This window comes from Rana temporaria, chromosome 5 (genome assembly GCF_905171775.1).
Source record: "Rana temporaria chromosome 5, aRanTem1.1, whole genome shotgun sequence".
Taxonomy (NCBI): Eukaryota; Metazoa; Chordata; class Amphibia; order Anura; family Ranidae; genus Rana; species Rana temporaria.
The window spans coordinates 145,339,799-145,361,282 of record NC_053493.1 but is presented as its reverse complement, the minus strand read 5'-3'; the positions used below and the strand labels follow the sequence as shown (position 1 = coordinate 145,361,282).

Genomic DNA, 21,484 nt, shown 5'->3' with positions numbered 1-21,484 from the left:
TGTTCAGAATATGTAAGCACTTAAATGTGCATTGTGCATGTACTTAAATAGCAGAAAATTGTGCATATAGTGCATCACTTTTACGCATTATAAAGGTATGGAATGCACTTTGTATGCATATTAACATTTAATTTTTAAGTCCAGATTTCATTATTATTTTTGCTTGTCCCATTATTCTGCATCAGCCGTTTCTATCACCTATGCAAATATCAACAGGAATGCAAAATAAAGCAATTTAAATGCAAGCCACTTTGCCTTGAACGTATACTGAAGCTGAATTGCTTTTGAGCTTGACACCCATGTAATAAAAACATCTTGGCCTTTCTGAAGCCTTGCATATTATTTTATATATACACTGTGATTCTGTACTTGCCAAATATGCTGCAGAAATCTCCCAACACCATGTCTGGCTGCATCCATTTTAACTATGGGCAGCTGAAGCTGCTGCCTGTTCACTTTGTGGATTTACACAGACACACAGAGGCACACCTCCAGCTCTGCAGCTCACATTGGTCCTCTTATGACTGATCCCCCTCCCTTCCTAGAAAACTCAGGAGAGTGTGAGAGAGGGCTGTGCATGATGTCATAAGTCTAGGCTTTTTACCAGACAAGAAACAAGGAAGTGGGCTGTATTAGGTATTTACTGGCAGAAAAAAACAACAACAAGGGCAGAGGATTTAATAGATGGAAAGATTAAAAAATGACTGAAGTATCGCCTCCCAAACTATATAATCTACAAATTGTTATTGTTTGGATAGCTTTATATACATTAAAATTCGTTTTAGGTCGTGCAAGTAATTGCCAGGATGCCTCCCTGGTTTTGCACACACTCTTCATGTGCCTTCTCACTGTGCATTACAAGAATATCTGATATGCTTCTCCCATTTCGTGACCACGTTTGGTCCTTTTTTCTGATCTCTGTTATGTATCTCTGCTATCTGTGTTGATTGTTAAATGCACTTTCTATGACAATAAAGAACTAAATTATAAAAAAAAAAAAAAAATGACTGAAGGTCCGCTTTAAGGTAAGGTAACTGCTGCACCCCAAGCACAAGGCATTCTTTCAAAAATAAATAATCTGGTAGCAAAACTGCAGTTATAGTTCATAGAAAATCAAACATCACAACACATGGCTGTTATTTCACATGAGCCATATTGCTTGGATCCACCTCCATCAAGAATTCAAAGGTCACCTACAGCATGTAGGGCCTGCAATTGCAGCTGCTTGTTGTATTTCTGTTCTGCAAAACATATCACCGATACCATGCTTAATCTGCCCCGGCTTTAGTTCCACCCCCACTAGCTTCACCTGCACCACTGCCAATACCTGTAATGTTTTAAGCACCAGGTCACCACCCTTACACCTTAATTATTGGGTATGTGCCACCGAAACAATTTATTTTATTATTGGAGTGGGGCAAGATTTTAACACCTGTGGGGAATTTTGAAACTATCCAGGGCTCTATTACAGAGATTTACTCTCACTTGCTTTCAGGGTGACAAGGGTTTTCCATGAAGGAAGTGGTGAAAAAAAATTCCCAAAAGGTAAAACAGAAATGAAAATGTTAAAAAAAAAATTGTAAGGGAAGGCTAGAACCATGGTTAACTGTTTTGTTTTTCTGTCTGTGTTCGTACAGCTTTTTCACTTCCTGTCTGGTCATACTATTGTCTCGGTGACAGGAAGTGATAGATGATGCCTTTAAGGAAGTCTTAGAAAGCAGTTAAACCTGAGAGGAGTTGTTATTCTAAGTCCTTATAAGTGGTGGCTGCACCGCGGTGATGTATGTCCGTGAGTGGGAGCAAATACCTGTATTACACAGGTATCTGCTCCCTCCTCCCCCTGAAAGGTGCCAAATGTGACACCGGAGGGGGGTGGGATTCCAAAAAGCGGAAGTTCCTTTTTTGGGTGGAATTCCAAATTGTGGCCGTGGGGCTGGATGTGGCCCACTGCTTGCCTCTATCCGGCCCTTGGGGCATTATTCCATCCACAACTGACACTAATGATGGGTCACCATTCCTCCCAATGATATCTGTGGTGGGGCGCTATTCCTCCCACAGACACCAATGATGGGTGCTATTCCTCCCACTAATATCAACAATGGAGCACTTACCAGTGGTAGCAACAATAGGGCACAATTCCTTACACTGATAGCAACAATGGGTTACTATTATTCCCACTAAAACCAATGATGAGGCACGATTACTTCCAATAAAACCAATGATGGGGCATTGTTTACATCCACTGACACTGGGGCATTTTTCTACTCTCACTGGCCAAAGTCTAGCCCCCCTAAACTCTGAAAGACAGTAAACTGTCCCTTTGTTTAGAAAGTCTGGAGACTCCTGCTTTAAGGTCTAATCCCTCTATATAAAGGCACAGTTGAAAAGCTACTGATGTGGCACCCTTGCCCCCCTGTATCCTCCAAAGTGCATGCTCATCAGCAATAGAGAGGTACATTTACTGCATTGTAAGATGCCAGGGGACATGTGAGAATGCCAGCTGTGATTTCTGGTCATGTATACCTGAATTTTAGGCTCATGGGGTGAACAGAACAAATAAAAAAAGGAGCATATAGGCACACTTTGATGCCTTTTGCCATTTAAGGGGCTTCTTTTGCTTAGCATTTTTTTTTTCTTTATGGCAGATTTACCTTAAACCGCTACAGGTTTTATTTTTTTACATCTTAGCACATTCAGTTTTCTTTTTGTATGTAAAACATTTAAAACATTGGATAAAAGTATATCCGTGAAACCTTGCAATAACCTTTTAACAGAAAGACCTCCATAAGCAGAAAAAATGGATCTGCATCAAGAGTTTCACTCAAGTAAATATGAAAAAAATAAATAAAAAAAAAACAGAATGTATCGCAAGGCACCATCCAAAAGTTCCCAGACTAAAGGTGACATCTGTATAATGAACCTCAGTCAATGTCAGGAGGAGTTCTTAAGACTTTTTTCTTGACAAACAGAGCATTCTTGTAATACAAAAAAACATTCCTTTTAACAATGCCCTATAGTCCCATAACTTACACAGCAAAGAAGTAGTAATTGAAGGCACAATCTCCAGCGTATTCCCTTTATAGGCCTGCGCTAAATGGGATTTGGCATTGCTTCACATTTCTTTTAATTACATTTTCTCAAAGGGCTAATTTTTACAGCACAAAACCCAAGTTTTTCTCCTCCTCTACAAAAAGACCTATTCCTAATAACACCTTAATCTTTTCAATGTCACATGGATTTGTACAATAAGCAGAAAGGCAAACAATACATTTGTCGTTTTAACAGGTCATTACCCATGTTCTCCTTTTACTGCCATTTCCTATTATATCAAACTTGGGAAAGTGGTTTCTAATCTCTCATCTTGTGTTTCAGAACAAAGATTTTGGATGTATACCAGCTAGTAGCACATGAGTGCCATTTTTACTTAAATGGTCAGTTCACCCATAAATGTTCTATTTTTGTGTTTTAATCACTTTTATTCAATAAATTGCATGTCACTGCAAAAAAAAAAAAAACAGCAGTATCTCTTCAATACATACACATCATTTTTGTGGACCTATTGGTGTCAGTCCTGCCCAGTTGTCTTTTGTTAAACTATTCAGAGCTTCCTCCTATCCTCCTCTCAGCAACACATAGGATCCCAGGAATAGGCAGTCTGGCAGGGGTCAAGTCATGGGGAAAAAGTGTGGGAACTCCCACCCAAGATCCACTCCCCCACCAAAAAATGAAAATGATACGCTCATATGCATAATTACTAAACCGCAAGTTCTTTCTAAATCCCGCGATAACTCGCGGCAGACCTCCTCAATGTCTCCTGGGAACAATGACAAAAGCTCCCAGGAGACATTGCGGCATCGAGGAAGTGACTGAATACCCGCACACTACCCAATGAATCCATACAGGAAGCGGCCAGTAACATAAAGGTTCGCCTGCCCCTGACAGTGACTCGAGCTGGGCATTGCCACTTAGTGAAGAATTGGCTCGGGCGGCTCGGCTGCTTGAGGCTGCTCTAGTCCTGCAAAGGGAACTGCGTTCCTGCTATGAAAGAAGTGCAGGAACTACGTTCCCACGCGATCCCGCAGGACTTGAGCCCTGCTGTCTGGGAGATAGCAGGCTGTAGAGCAGCTTTATGGGAAGCTGGGAATTGGAGCCAGGGACACTAGTCCAGAGTCTACTGGAAAAGTGCAACCTACAACCTAGAAAGGCTCACTAGGCACCAGGGCATTGTGGGCTGCCGCTCACCTGACCCCTCAGAGATGTGTCAGAGCACATAGACCACCAGGGACAGTATGGCCTTCTCATCTGCCATCATCTAGCCAAAGGCACAGCAACCTACTTCCACCAGCCTCTATCTAGTCTACAGGAGTGGTCATCAGGGCCTGTGGTCAGGATGATATCTACGCCGCATCAGTGTGGTGGAAAGACTTTTGGCCACCTCTATGTATTGTACTGGTTTGCGGTCACTGAACTTTGTTGCTGCTGCTAGCAGTGCTCTGCCTAAGGAGACTGACTTGCCTTTCTATTGCATATAGATTACCCTCACTTAAGACTAAGTGTTTCAAATGCAAGTTTAATGGCCCCAATGTCAACAGACTTGTTTGTTACTCCATTGGTCAGTGGTTAGACATGGCCTGTAAACTTTAATTAGACTGCACTGCTATTGGTGCTAAATTATTCGGCACTGTCATTTGCATTTCCTGGGAATTGCCAGGGAAATTACCTTGGTTACTGCTGCGTTAATGACTTTCCCTTTTGCTCGCCTAATGGGTTGTGGCAGGGTAATTTCACAGCACTTCCCCTATGCCGGGTACACACATATTAGTCAAAATCAACCGGTACAGTAGAAGCTGGTTGACATTCAGCCCTTGTGTACAGCTGCCTGTCTGACAGAAGTCAGTATCACGACCAACTCTTTCTAACAAGCATGCTGGAAAACCAGCATCCTACCAGTGTCTGATCAGCACCAGCAGGTCCCCCTCACAGAACACAAGAGCACAGTGGGGCAGTTTGCTGTACTCGAGCTAGTACAGCAATCTGTCAGGTTTTTTTCATTCAGTCTGCTTGGTTGAATGAAAAAAACATATAGTGTGTACTATGCTTTACAGAGCTTATACCAGCTTAAATAAAAACCCATTTTATCATACTTGTGTTGTTGGCGAGTTGTCAAGTGCAGGAGGTTACCACCAGAAAGGGCAGAGGAACCCAACAATCCAGCAGCAGCCTATTATTACAAGATAACACAGGAAATGAGCAAAGACCAGCTCCTAATTTCTAACAAGATCAACAAGCCCCCTTTCACACATATGGAACAAATATAAAAAAAATGTAATGGTACATTTAATAGAGCAGAGATGTTTGATATTAGCAAGGAGAAATGAATATGAATAACTTACTCATTGCCACTTTCCACCATTTGCGTGAGGAGGTAGATGCCATCCAGGTTTATGAATTCTTGTGCAAATGTAATATCCCTTGAAAATTTTGCCAAATCTTTTAGTGCTTCAAGTTTGACATCCATGCTGGAAGATTGGACTCTGTCATGGAGCTGCTGCGCAGTGTGAGTCTTAATATGAGAAATATTAGAATGTGAGTGAAGGCAGATACCTGACATATTGATAAGTTTTACAATTAACACTTCTTGACACCTTACATCTAAACAAGAAGTTATTTGGTCAATGTCCTGGTGAACAGGTACAGACATTTATGTCCTGTTTATAGCACAGTTGGCCATTTTAACATAGAAGTCTAACTGGTTTGACTCTACTCACTCTCCCTTTGGCAGTTACAGTTATATCGCCATCCCCCAGTCTTGTACTTGCCTGTCTCTGATCCAGGGGGATATAGCTGGTTAGATTGCCCTAAGCAATGTGCTCTTCAATCCCCTTAATTTCTATAGACTTTTTTTGGTACTTTTGAGGTGGGGGGTTTTGACAGGTACCCTCTCCTACTTATGCTCCGACCACCAAAGCGATCAGAAGCGGAAGCTCTCCTTCCTCCCTCCCTCCACAAACCCCCCATCCCCACAGTCTTCTGGGACACAATACAGACGACTGCAGGACCATTCACAATGCAGTGAGCACCTGGCTATGAAGATGCAAGCTGTCACAGCTGGGTGCCCACAGTTAAGATGGTGGTGCCGAGGTGAGAAGACAACAGGTGAAACCGGCTGGGGTCATCACACCGTTGGATCATGGGAGAGGTGAGTGGCTGTTTTTTAAAAGTCAGCAACTACAGTTTTTGTAGCTGCTGACTTTTAATTATTTTTTTCCAGGAAACTGGGCAAGCGCTTTAAGAAGGCCAAACACTAATAGAATTTCATGAAAAAATGAAGAATGTTTGTTTGATTTTCCAATCATTGGGATCAAATTAAGGTTAATTTTTGACTATAGAATTTCATGAAAAAATGAAGAATGTTTGTTTGATTTTCCAATCATTGGGATCAAATTAAGGTTAATTTTTGACTATGCCGAAAATTCAAAAATGGCAGAACTTTTTTTCTTGAGCGAATGCATTTCTTAGGCTGGATCTACACTTATGCGAATTGGTTTCAGGTTTCCCTGCATCCAATTCGCATGACAGGGATTGTGCCCTTCTCGCAAAGGAGCTAGTTCACACAGCTCGGGGGCAGCCACGGTCCACATTTGGAAATCAGGGCCCTGTGTGTCTTTGGTTCCGATTCAGGTGCAAATTCACGTAATCTGTTGATGTTGTTGGGCAGCACAGTGGTGCAGTGAGTAGCACTTTCGCCTAGCAGCAAAAGGGTCGCTGGTTCGAATCCCGACCACGACACCATCTGCTTGGAGTTTGCATGTTCTCCCTGTGTGGGTTTCCTCCGGGTACTCCGGTTTCCTGCCACACTCCAAAGACATGCTGGTAGGTAAATTGGATCCTGTCAAAAAATTGGCCCAGTATATATATGTATATCTGTGTGTCCGAAGCGTGTCGAGATCCTACGGGGTAAAATGACCACACCAGCCAAGCAGACACTGGCTGGAAAAAGCGCCCAAAGGGGATTCAGTTCGCATGTGTAGCGCTATACAAGTCATTCATTCATTCATGTGTGGGAAATGCAGGTTTTATTTCATGTTGTTGGCTGACAATGCGCAGCATTTTAGTTGATTGAATGGTGTCAGTCCTGGCCAGTTCTATTTTATTAAACTAAACAAACTGTCCCCTGTGTTACGCTCCACAACACTTTTATTTTGCATTTACCAAACTGAAAAAAATGCTTTCATTAGTATATTTTACAGACTAAAGACAGCAAATAAGAGACTCCATGGTTAGGATTTATATGCGCTGTGAAAATTAGCGATGCCATGTAAATACTTTGTTTAGAGTTGGTAGTCTTGAACACTTCCTAAATAAATAAATGTAAACTAAACACTTACTGGTGATGCAGTTAACCGAAGAATAGCTCCATTCTTGATCTCATTGCGATTCTATAAAAAAAATACACTTATTAAAATAATTGAAATGTAAAAAAGGTATCTAAATTGCAAAAAAGATCAGCTACTATATCACAAAGCAACTGGTACTGGAATCACACATTTATACACGTTTATAGTAAAGCTTATAGACAATTCCCACTGAAATTAGAACAATTGAAAGCAATTAACAAGCAGGATAAAAATAGATTAGTCATGATCATTTACATTGCACTCATGCCTACGGGCGTGTACAATTTACCATTTTTACAAGTCAAGAAGTCATACTTAAAACTTTATGCCATCCCATCTCCTCTTTCATGATTTCAATCTCAAGGAGGATACCATTTTAAGATACTGTGGTTCAGTAAAATATGGGTACGTAAGTGAACATATGGTACAGCCTAACAGTATTGACAGTTGCAATTTTCCGTCATATTTAATGTGTTATCTAGAAGTCTCAGAACAGCAAAAAAACAATAAAATAAAAGCAGTCTGGTGGAAATATGTCACAGTGTCATGATTTGTAACCTGTAAAGGTTACAAATCATGTGTAGGAGTATTTAATAGTACCATCATTATTATTATATCACCATCATTAATAATAGCAATGACAACAGACATATAAAATTACACTGAGACTGATTTATGAAAATTGGAAAAAAAAAAAGAATTAAGCATCTCTTCACATGTATGTTTTTTTTGTTTTTGTTTTTATAACTTATACTTAAAAATGAGTTGGAATCTGCATATAGAATAAACACGATACCTCCCACTGTTTCTCTGAAAATGTTGCCAATTTGTAAAGTATGGCAAATTTTATATAGTACATATATTTAACATTTGAGTACTAGAAAGTTTCAAGGGAAGGCTTGCTGGACTCATAAAAGCAGGGCAAGCTCAGAGTCCAAAACATTACCTCGCAAATTACTGCATTAAGTCAATCTTGAGTTTGAAGGTTTTAATATATTTAGATGTTCTAAGCTACTAATAGCTGACACCAAGGACCATTAAAATCAATTTAATTGAAACTAGCTCTGCTAGAAAAACAAGCAGTGATTTGGCATGCTAACAAGCTCAGGCATTTCTGTCTGCAAATGGAACATCATCCTAGCACAGTACAAATTAATGTGGTAAACGGAGAACGCAGAATATGTTTTACCCTCATATCAATTGTACCTGTTAGGATGGAAATTGTTAAGTTTGCACAGCCTGAGAAAAATACTCTAAATTCCAATTTGAGAATTAAACCAGAAGATAAAATAATTATTGCTAATTTAGTCAAATATATTAGTACCGGTAATTACTGATAATTTGTTGGTATGTTTAAAATGACTTGAGAGATTTCCTGAAGCAACTCAATTTGGTATTATTTTGACCAGTCACTTTCTTTTCCCATAACCCAGAAAAAAGCCAAGATAACTGGCCTACTATTCTTAAGTGTTAGAACCCACAGCAATCAATTCGAATTAGAATGTACTAGTACGAGTTCAACAGAGTGAATTTTGATTGGGTCGCTGCCTTTAAGAACTAGTACTTCTGAATAAGAAAAAATCCTTTAAATACCAGAGAGTTCCACAGGCATTCGTGAGTGCTGGTATCTGTCCCTCTTATCTTTATGAGAGATATGATTAGCTCAGCAGCAGACCCAACTGAATCAACGGTTTACACATAAGCAATTTAAAAAATCCGCACCATGCTGGCCTAAAAGATTACATGAGATAACAGTTTCCACAACAGGAGCTTTAAACAATGGCTATGTCACATTGGGCATCACAACTGTCAGAGTTAGGAACGGTTAATGTCCTACAGCTACAAATCAGATGTAAACTTTCAAAGTCCAGCTCTTATTTTGCTAGTCAGCTTTGAGCAACCATTACTCTACAGTCCACATCTCAGTGATCCACAAAAGTGGCTTCATTCCTAAATATTTTAAAATGTTAAGCACAAAGGTTGCCCTCATCTAAGCTTTTAATTGTTAAATGTCAAAACCTATGCTGGTCATAAGTAGAAGAACAGTTGCTAGAATTGCTTGAATTTTCCTATGGAGAAATAATGCAAGCTGGCTGTTAGATCTGCAAAATTTACCAACTTCATAAGCCCACACGATTGGATGTAATTGGAATGGGTTGTCTAGGTGGGCACTCACAATACATATTTGCTGAACAATCAGGTTGATTTAAATGCATTAACCTAATTGTGTACAGCCTAGAAGAGCTAAGCTCTCCTTCCATACAACTGAAATGACCGTCTTCAAAAGCAACACACACTCTACAAAACAGAATGATAGAAAAAAACATAAAAATCATAATATAGCAAGGGAGAAAAAGTAGAGGAATAGAGAGCCAAGTCATCTATGGCTGACGGTGGTTTGGCGCTCGCTCCCAAATTTTACAAAGGGTTATGAGATAACAACAAGCAGATAGAATTTCCTAACTAAACAGTTCTTGTTGTGAATCATGCAGTTAAGGGAGAAAACCAGAAATATAAATACAAATTTTAAAAAAGGTTAAAAAAAGGTTTTGTGTATGCCAAAATGGACCAATTAAAAAATAAAAACCTGCTCAAAGAAAACCTGAAAACAAGAAGCAGAGTCTCAGTCCCATGCTAAAATATAAAGAGATTGGGGAACTCGCATTACTTTTATGATGAACAATCAGGCTGCTGTGTGGCCAGCTTTAGTATTGACATTTATGCAACGTACACACGATCGGTTAATCCGATGAGAACGGTCTGATGGACTGTTTTCATCAGACCAAACCGATCGTATGTGGGCCCCATCGGTTATTTATCCATCGGTTAAAAATCCACGCATGCTCAGAATCAAGTTGACGCATGATGCTTGGAAGCATTGAACTTCGTATTTTTAAGCACGTCCTTGTGTTTTACGTCACCGCGTTCTGACACGATCATTTTTTTAACTGATGGTGTGTAGGCACGACTGGCCATCAGTCAGCTTCATCGGTTAACTGATGGAAAAATCCATCAGACCGTTCTCATCGGATTGGCCGATCGTGTGTACAGGGCATTAGATGCATGAATGCAATAGTGTACTGAAATTCCTCACTGTAGTCAATAGCAACACAAACTATACAAAACAGAATGGGAAAAAAATAAAGCATAAAAACATAATGTGAAGAGCAACGTGTTGACCGTAGCAACCAGTTTTTTTCACGTTATTTTTTACAAATATATAAAAATGAAATCCACCATTTGTTACCAGCAAGAACTTCAATAACTAATTTAAAATGTATAAAAGTTACACAAGCTACAATTTTCCTAAATGCTTTTTCTTTGCAACCTTTGTGGGCTTGTTTGGATAAGACGTTCTGTGATGCCCCGTACACACGAGTGGTTTTCCCGTCAAAAAAAAAACTGATGGTTTTTCCGACGGATTTCCTCTCAAGCCTGACTTGCATACACACGGTCATACAAAATTTTGGTGAACTTTTGACTGACAAGAACACGGTGACGTAAAAGACTAAGATGAGCCGATAAAATGAAGTTCTATGCTTCTGAGCATGCATGTTTTTTTTGTGGTTTACTCTCTAGGATATTTTCCTGACGGGAAAAAAGAGATCCTGCGAAAAAGTCAGATGGAGCATAAACACGGTCGGGATTCCCAGCCAAAAGCTCTCATCTGACTTTTTCAGACGGGAAAAGCGGTCGTGTGTACGGGGCATTAGAGTAACAAAGCTAGAGATGTATCAAACTCTTTGGATTTTCTAGGACAGGGGTCAGCAACCAGTACAGGGCTTTACAATTAAACTTTGACAAAAGAAGTCTGGAAGCTGATTGGTTTCTTTGCAGAGCTGCACCAGATTTTGCACTCTCCAGTTTTAGCAAATCAACCCCCTAGTGCTCACTGAAGGTAATCTCTGATGTTTTGTTTTTTCCCCCCATATTTTCAGTTGTTAGGCTTATGACAATTATTTTTAATCATGGACTAAATAAGTGAGTGAAGTTATGGACTCCACTATAATATGAGCTTGTAATTTGAAATAATAAAATGTCCCCTAAATGACTCAGATTTTTGCAGAATTTTCTAGGGTAAAAAAAACAACATAATAACAGATCAGTAATTGAAATATAAATGTTAGAGAATGATGACGCTACAGCTGTCATTATCTATGGAATAACACATTTTCTAACCAGAGCAGACCACAAGTTCCTTTTCCTATGTTTACCTTGAACACGATTATTCATTCATTTGACTGGAAAAATATATTTCACAGTTTAATCGGAGTTGAGAAAAACACATCACACTGTACAAACATACCATTAAAAAAGCAGCAACAAAATACTGCTGTTAAAGAAAACTTTTCGCAAGCCTGGGCCATGCAGAGCATAAAGAAAACACAAAAAGCGGAGGGTACTTTTAGCAAAAACTCTGTGCCTTTTCTGGTAAAGTAGAGCTTGGCAACCTCCCTGCAAACTTTCATACCTTCCCTTTGGTTTCTAAAAGTAGTATTAAACCCAGAAACAAAAGTTTTCTATATTGCAGCTTACAATATCTAAACTGCAAAAGCCTGACAGGATATTTAACGATTCTCTACGCTACCCAAAATGAAGGCCAGGTACACACTGTTGCACCTGTTACTGCAACATGCGAAAGCACATGTTGATGCTGTGTAGTGCCATTCATTCTTAAAGCTATGTTCACACTGATCAGATATGAACGTTGTACAACTTCTGATCCGACTTTGCCTTCCACGATTTTATGTCCGACTTCCATGCGGCTTCAAAGAACGGGATCAGAGTTTGATCCGACCATTCCAGGCCCTTTGGTCTGGTATGGATTTTGTGAGAAAACCCGATGCCAAAAACAATACAAAAAAAACGGCATGGGTTCTCCCACCAAAATCCATACCAAACCCTTATCCGAGCATTCTGCCCGGCAGGTCAGGAAAGAGGGTGTGACAAGTGAGTGCCCCCCCCCCCTTTGGACCATACAGGTTCCCTCAATATGGGGGTGGTGGGTGCTTTTCTTCCATACCTGTCTGACCCGTCCTGTGACTTGGCACTGCAAGGTAGGCTTCATAGACCTCAAGATTACACAGGCACTGCTTCACGTCGCTGCAAAACCGCATCAAAGTTTGTGGCCAAAATGTGCGACTTTAAAATGTGAAAAGGGAGCCCAAAAACGAAGCCCAAAAACGAAGCTCTTGCAGACCCAATGCATGCTATTCTGGAGACAACTCCTTCAAGTGCACCAATGCCCATGGTCTTCCAAACATGTGCTTTTGCCATATGTATGTATGCAACATCTATGCAAAACATGTGTTTACTCAAGCATGTGTTTAGGCAAGAAGCTTGCAAGCATGTATACTATGCTGCCCCCCCCCCCCCCGGAATTAAGCAGTAAGTATGCAATATATAATCATGACTTGTCTGGGCACACATTTCTCCCATAGTAAGTATTCACACTTCACTAGTATCCATGAGCTGCTATTATGTCTCAAGAGGCACTGTGCAAGCGGTCGACCATATGGCTTTCTTAACATGGCTGTCCTTCCACTTCCTGCCTATATAAAAATACGCCATACTGAGCAAGCCTGCACCCTTTAGTGGCTGGAGGAGAAACAGCAGCCCACACGACAAAGAAGTACACAGCATGATTAAATAGCACACTGCCCCCAGTGGCCACTGGGAGTCTTTTTTTCTTTTTTTTTTTAAGAGAAACTGCAAAAATTCAGGACTTGCCATTCTGACTGCAGGACTCTGAACATAACAGGAGTCCAATCTTCACCCATCACAGTGAGCTTTGTCATAAAAGACCTTCAGGGACTGGGGTCCCCCCTTAATGTGGGGTCCACTCCCCTGGACCTGTATAGCACCATGCAGGAAAGCACCTTGGTCAGAACAAACACTGCACAGGGTTCCATTACGCAGGGTCCAGCGCCATAAGGCCACATTGCAGGCAAACCTCAAGGAATCTTCTCTTCTTTTAATGAGGCTCGTGTACCATCCATTTTGGCTGATAGCTTTTTCTAAATGGATCCAAATGAAGTTCATGATTCTAAATAAAACCGTCAAGACCTCCAAGTATGCTCCAAGAGCACATGTATCACATCAGTGACCATTCTACCTTACAGACACAAAAAACTGAGGTCCTTCCTGTGTAGGAAAGGTTATATAGTGGTGGACTTCCTGTTTGACTACCTGCCAGTGTGCATCCACCAGTAGGTGGCGTAAAACCCATATAGTCATTAATTTGGTTGCTCTGTGTCCCGTGATGTACGATAAAGAAAAGTGTTTAGGCTAGGGATACAATTTAAGGGCTAATTTGCACTGCAGCTGTAAGGGGGCATTTAGCAGGAGGTTCTGACCCCTGTCACGTGTCCTCCACCTATGGATTCAAATATGAATATAAATGTGGGTACTCAAGGGAATTTCCCTGGTAATACACTGGTCAAGGCATTACAGCATGGTCGCAGATACTGATTGCTTACTGATTCTCCCAGCAATTGGATTTGGAACACTCCCTAAAACACATAGTCTAAAATGAACTTAGTTTTACAAAGATTAACACAAAATAAACCCCTACATCGTTACATTTATCTTGTCAGGCAACTATACTAATCACACACAAAAGCAACTTGTTTTAAACCGATTTCTAACTGGCACTAAAAATGATTAATGATTAAAGTTGTAAAGTGTGGCAAGTGATATTCTCAGTACAAAGCTGTCTTCCTGAACAGTTTTCACACAGTAAAAGAATAACTGTCATTAACTTTTTTTTTGCCTTACACAGTATCTAGCATAAGCTGCACAGTGTCCATGTACATCTGTACAGGCATGAGAACATTCATAGACAAAGGGCTCAACCCACAAAAAAAAAAAAAAACAATTCACCAGAATGAGAAAATTAAATAATATAGTAGAAGTCTTAAGTGATTTTAAAAGATACTCCTAGTCCATCTCCATTTTTCCCAATTTTAGGTAACTCCTTTGGACCTGGCTTGCAAGACAGCTGTTTCAGGGAACTCTTACAACTTAATGTTTTTAAAGCTCACCATTTTGTGGTATCAAGTTGTTGGCCCACCATAGAGCAGCTATCAATGAACCCCATACTCTGCAACTTAAACATCTGGAGTAAAACCCAACTCTTGCACTTTCTTGCTTCCTTACCCCCCCCCCCCCCCCCCCCAGTATTGGCTTTCTCACGCAAATCTCAAATTTGAAAAACTGCGGGGCTCCAAGACTCCCATACAACATGCAATCTCCTTAATATACGGCTTACTTAATTCTCCTTCGTTTGACGTCACAATAAATTGAATACTTATGTTTACATACAAAACCTCCATATTTTCTAAATACCATGAATTTCCTTTTAAAATTCTGATGAGATGTCACTCAATCATCTTACAGATTTAATAAAATGTCCCTGCAAAGTTCACAATTTTGCTGGACCTGTGGTGAACCAATAGGGGATTTATTACATGTTTTTGGTCCTGTGCCAAACTTGACTATTTCTGGTCCGCAGTATGGCGCATCTCTCAGAAATTTACAGATAAGGAGATACCTTTAGGGGCTGCCTTCTTCCTGTTGCATCACTATTCCTAGCTCAGGTTATCAATGTTCGACATTGGCACTTCTAATCAAAGAAGCATGACGCTATATTCCAGACTTTTGGAAACAACAGCAAACACTATCTGCCCCTCATAAGGCTGGCTAAAGTTAAAGACATTTACAGGATAGCGGACTCACGAAACATTTCAGAATCAATTATTTTCCTGGCACAAATTATTCTTACACCACTAACTTTGATGGAGACATTGTAACTTCATGCATCTATAGTGTCTGGACTGGTCTTTTTCGTCCGGAATGAAAATTCTTCTAATCTACTTTCACCCTCTTTTTCCACTATTAATGTTTTCTCTGCTGCTAGTATTTCCCTAGCTTTTTTCCTGCCATATGTCATTGTGACCCTTTAAGTCTCACTGACCCCCTCCCCCCCCCCCCCCCAAGTTATATTCCACAAAGGGTATTTTGATGATGTGAGGATATCATTGATAGTACGTTCTACTCTGTGATGTTCATTCAGGATATGCAGTATACTAGGTTAACTTACCTGTCATAATAATGTCTGACATTGTAATGTTGATATCCCGGGGAATATATGTTTATAATATTAAGGCTGTGGTATTCATATTTTGGATGGATGGTAACTGATATGTATAACCCCTGTATTAATAAATACTGGTAAAAAAATGGGAAAAGGAATACTGTTACTTTGCCCATTCTGAGCAGAGTGCCAGCTCTTTTGTGATAGCCCACCTCCACCTTAATTGTACTCTACTTACTAGTGCTCGCTCGTTGTTCCACATCTCCACTCAAGCTGGCACATCCAAGATGTTGACTGCTGTTAGATGTCAGAGGCAAGCAGTCATTTTAGGTGCTCAGGCCTCGAAATTGGAGGAGGTCACATGCTACCTCATAATTTGGGCTGGTGGGAGAGGCCTATATAAAGACACGGACAACTTGTCCTGAATAGACAAGGTGGTAGTGTATTTTTAAAATTAATCAAGGCTAAAGTTAGGATCCTGATCTTTGCGTAAAAGCTTTTTGAATTTGAGCCTATAGTGGTATATGTTACTAGTGGCCATTTTTTCATTTTAGGTTTATTGGTTGTTTAGAGCTGAACTCCACTAAAAGACTCTCAATTCCAAAGTGATATGAGTTGCCCATAATAAACAGTCAGTATTTCCTCCCATTTGTATTGCGTGCAGATAATAACCCGGTTGTGATTGGGTTGCCATTGGTTTCTATAGGAAGCAGACTTGATTCTGCATATACTTACTTTTTCTGTGATATAGAACCCAGAACCTTCAGCATACTGAAGTGCCAACTCTTCATGATTCTGAATGATAGACCATCTATAACATTGAAAAAAAAATACCCATTAGAAAGGATACACATCAAACCACATTATGCAGACTAATGCCCTGTACACACGACTGGCTTTCCCGTCGGAATAAACTCTGACAGTTTTTCCGACAGAATTCCGCTCATGCTGTCTTGCATACACACAGTGGCACCAAATTCCGACCGTCAAGAATGCGGTCACGTACAACACTACAATGAGCCGAGAAAAATGAAGTTCAATGCTTCCGAGCATGCGTCGATTTGATTCTGAGCATGCATGGTTTTTAGTCTGTCGGAATTGCATCCAGACGAAAGGAAATTCCAATAGAATTTTTTTTCATCTGAAAAATTGTAAACACATTCTCCATCTAATTCCGTCAGAATTCACGATGGAAAAAGTTTGATGGGGCATACACACGGACGGAATACCCAATGAAAAGCTTCCTTCTGACTTTTTCCTTTGGAAATTCCACTCTGAATTTATTAAGGCATAAGATTTTTAAAAAAAATTAAGAAAATTAGCATAAAACCTTTTTTGCAAAGAAATAAACATTTGACCATGTAAATATATTTCCCTGTCAACAAAAGACTAGTAAACTATAGAGAGAGACCCAAGAAAGAAACTAACCAAAAAACTCTCTATTGGTAAAATGTATACTTCAAGACCTTACTAAGATAATGGAACACTGGAGTACTGGGTGCTGTAATTGTTCTGTGGGTAGGCTGCAGTTCATGTTGTTGCAAAAACCTCAGTTAATGAACAGAACCAAACAACAACCAATGAACATGCCAACATATACCATGGGCTATTCCAAAAACAAAATATCAAAAAGTATACGTGATGAAATCTCTATCAACCATAATTATCCCCACTAAAAGCATCATCCCTGAAAACCAAAAGAACAACCCTTCTATCCCTGAGAAGGAAACAAATGCCTTCCTGTGGTATAAGACCTGGGTCCTTCAGCAGTTCCATTGCTGTACAGGTGTAAATGTAAGTGCCCCAGGGCATGGACAATTATTTTACTGATTAGAAGGGGAAAATACAAACAGGGGAACACATAGAACACATTTTAAACCATTCAGCATTCTTAAAATGTCAGGTTTCTGTGATGTAAAAAAATGAGACACAGAATCATTTCAGAACTTTTCCACCTTTAATGTGACCTATAAACTGTACAACTTAGTTAACCACTTAAGCTCCGGACCATAAGCTCCAGACCAAAGACTAGGCCCTTTTTGTGATTCGCCACTGAAAAAAACGCAGTAAGCGTTTATTGATTGGTTTGCGCAAAAATGATAGCGTCTACAAAATAGGGGATAGTTTTATGGCATTTTTATTAATATTTTTTTTTACTAGTAATAGCGGCGATCAGCGATTTTTATTGTGAATGCGACATTATGGCGGACACATCGGACACTTTTGACACCATTTTGGGACCACTGTAATCTTTACAGTGATCAGTGCTATAAAAAAGCACTGATTACTGTAAAAATATCACTGTCAGCGAAGGGGTTAACCTGTAGGGGGCGCTGAAGAAGTTAAGTGTGTCCTAGGGAGTGATTCTAACTGTTAGGGGGCGTACGATAAGAGGGAACAGATGATCAGTGACATGTCACTAGAAAGAACGGGGAGATGTTGTGTTTACACTGTCATCTCCCCGTTCTTCAGCTCCTTGACACGATCGCGGGACACAAGCAGACTTCGAGTCCGTGGGTCCTGTGGGCACAGTCATGGAGCTTGTGACAGGGCAGGGGACAAACCTGTACACCCATTTGCCCAACCGTGCCAATATGTCGACGTAAATGATTCTGGGCCGGTCCTTAAGCGGGTAAACAATAAACTGAAAATTTTAGGTGGAGGGAAGTAAAAATAAAAAGGTAAAATAGTATAGTTGCATACTGTAAGTGTGCACACTCTTAAACTAGTACTTTGTTGAAGCACATTTGATTTTATTACAGCACTCAGTCTTTTTTGGGTATGAGTCTATCAGCATGGCACATCTCGACTTGGCAATATTTGCCCACTTTTCTTTGCAAAAACACTCCAAATCTGTCAGATTGCGAGGGCATGTCCTGTGCAGGTCTGGGCTCTGACCGGGACATTCCAAAACTTTAATCTTCTTCTGGTGAAGCCATTTCTTTGTTGATTTGGATGTATCCTTTAGATCATTGTCATGCTGAAAGATGAAGTTCCTCTTTATTTTCAGCTTTCTAGCAGAAGCTTTGTGCCAATATTGACTGGTATTGAGCATGATGCTGCTGCCACCACCATGCTTCACTGTGGGTATGGTGCTCTTTTGGTGATGTGCAGTGTTGTTTTTGCGCCAAACATAACTTGGCATTATGGCCAAAAAGTTCAACCTTGGTTTCATCAGACCATAACTCATTTTCCCACATGCTTTTGGGAGACTTCAGATGTGTTTTTGCAAATTTTTGCCAGGCTTTGATGTTTTTCTTCATAAGAAAATGCTTCTGTCTTGCCACTCTACCCCATAGCCCAGACATATGAAGAATAGTGGAGATTATTGTCACATGTACCACACAGCCAGTACTTGCCAGATATTCCTGAAGCTCCTTTAAAGTTGCTGTAGGCCTCTTGGCAGCCTCTCTGACATGTTTTCTTCTCGTCTTTTCATCAACTTTGGAGGGAAGTCCAGTTCTTGGTAATGCCACAGTCGTGCCATATTTTCTCCTCTTGATGATGAGCGTCTTCACTGTGTTCCATGGTATATCTAATGACTTAGAAATTATTTTGTACCCTTCTCCTAACTGATACCCTTTACCAATGAGATCCCTTTCATGCTTTGGAAGCTCTCTGCGGACCATGGCTTTTGATGTAGGATGCGACTAAGAAAATGTCAGGAAAGACCTACTGAACTTTATTTGGGGTTAATCAGAGGCACTTCAAATGATGGCAGGTGTGTATAGACTTCCTGTTTAACATGAGTTGGAATGTGATTGCTTAATTCTGGACACAGCTACATCCCCAGTTATAAGAGGGTGTGCACACTTATGCAACCACATTATGTTCGTTTTTTTATTTTTATGTCCCCCTAAAAGGTTTCAGCTTGTTTTTCAATTGAGTTGTACAGTTTATAGGTCGAATTAAAGGTGGAAAATGTTCTGAAATGATTCATCTTTGTCTCCTATTTTTACATCACAGAAACCTGACATTTTAACAGGGGTGTGTAAACTTTTTATATCCACTGTATCTATTTAACCACTTGCCGCCCGCCAATGACAGATTGACGGCGGCAAAGTGGTTGTAGAATCCTGACCGGACGTCATATGACGTCCTCAGGATTCTAAGCCGCTGCGCGCCCCCGGGGGCGCGCATCGCGGCGATCGTTGTTGCGGGGTGTCAGTCTGACACCCCGCAACACCGATCTCGGTAAAGAGTCTCTCACGGAGACTCTTTACCACGTGATCAGCCGTGTCGAATCACGGCTGATCACGATGTAAACAGGAAGAGCCGTTGACGGCTCTTCCGCACTCGCGTCTGACAGACGCGAGTAGAGGAGAGCCGAACTGACAGGGGGGGTTCGCGCTGATTGTTTATCAGCGCAGCCCCCCCTCGGATCGCCACATGGACCACCAGGGAAGCCCACCCTGGACCAGGGAAGGGCAGATCCAAAAAAAAAAAGGCAAAAAATAAATAAATAAATAAAGGCTGTAAAAAAAAAAAAAAAAAAGGCAGATCAAAAAAAAAAAAGGCTAAAAAAAAAAAAAAAAGGCTGTAAAAAAAAAAAAGCAAAAAAAAAAATTATGCCAATCAGTGCCCACAAATGGGCACTGACTGGCAACATAGGTTAATCAGTGCCGCCCCAGTGTCCATCAATGCCACCCTACAGTGTCCATCAGTGCCACCCCACAGTGCCCATCCATGCCCAGTGCCCACCTATCAGTGCCCATCTGTGCCACCCATAAGTAGTCACCAGTGCCACCCATAAGTGCCGCCCATGAGTGCCCATCTGTGCCGCCTATGAGTGCCCAGTGCCGCCTGTGTGTGCCCATCAGTGCCGCCTATGTGTGCCCATCAGTGCCGCCTATGTGTGCCCATCAGTGCCGCCTATGTGTGCCCATCAGTGCCGCCTATGTGTGCCCATCAGTGCCGCATACAAGCGCCGCCAATCAGTGCCACCTCATCTGTGCCCGTCAGTAATACCTCATTGATGTCCATCAGTGCCATCTCATCGGTGCCCATCAGTGCCGCCATATCAGTGCCCGTAATTGAAAGAGAAAACTTACTTATTTACAAAAAATTTAACAGAAAAAAAAAACGTATTTTTTTTTCAAAATTTTCAGTCTTTTTTTAGTTGTTGCACAAAAAAAAAAAATCGCAGAGTTGATCAAATACCACCAAAAGAAAGCTCTATTTGTGGGGAAAAAAAGGGCGCCAATTTTGTTTGGGTACAGTGTAGCATGACCGCGCAATTGCCATTCAAAGTGCGACAGTGCTGAAAGCTGAAAATTGGCTTGGGCAGGAAGGTGTATACGTGCCCTGTATGGAAGTGGTTAACAACTCCTTCGACCAATAATATACAAAGTCTCAAAGGACTTCAATATTTCCCAACTCCATTTGATTCAATGCAATATTACTTAAAACAACATAATTAACAAGAAAAATAATAAAAAAGGGGGGGTGAAGATGTGAAGGGGTACCTCACTTCCTACCGGGAGAGAGAGCGAATTGGCCCTTACTTTATTTCCAGCCTACCTACAAATCTCGCTTTGAGACCTATAAATGTAATAGTTTAAAAATACACATCAAGGTCTTAAAATCATTGGTTTCCGTATATATCATATATAGAGTATATTGGTTCTTTTTAATAATATTACTGTATTTGACAATTACACTGACAAATAAATGACACTGCACATCCCATTGCAGTATGCTATAGACAAACATTTTAAATACTTTTCTATTTTTTTTTAAATTACTACTGTAATAACATCTTAGATTTGTAATTTATTAGCAATTCGCACACTTAGTAGTGAAGTACAAAACAGTGTATTATTCATCTAATTAATAGTAGGTGTGCCAATGTGCGCAATCCTTTGGATACAATCATGTATCTCGTTTTACTGGATGTGTTTTACTTTACAGTTAAATTACAGTTAGGTTTTACAGGGATGACTTACAAAGCTTCTTTGTGTTTATGTGGTCTTTGGAGACATCTAGTTCCTTG

At 40.5% G+C, this 21,484-nt stretch overlaps 1 protein-coding gene across 2 annotated transcripts in view; it reads right to left on the bottom strand.

The window, feature by feature from the left end:
- The window catches only part of ELMO1 (engulfment and cell motility 1), a 559,417-nt gene that overhangs the window by 416,003 nt on the left and 121,930 nt on the right, over positions 1-21,484 (bottom strand). For both annotated transcript variants that reach the window (XM_040353213.1, XM_040353215.1), the window contains exons 4-6: positions 16,228-16,303; positions 7,389-7,439; positions 5,394-5,563 (exon numbers count right to left, since the gene is read on the bottom strand). In XM_040353213.1, the coding sequence (XP_040209147.1) occupies positions 5,394-5,563; positions 7,389-7,439; positions 16,228-16,303 (297 nt within the window). The remainder of the gene's footprint in view (positions 1-5,393; positions 5,564-7,388; positions 7,440-16,227; positions 16,304-21,484) is intronic.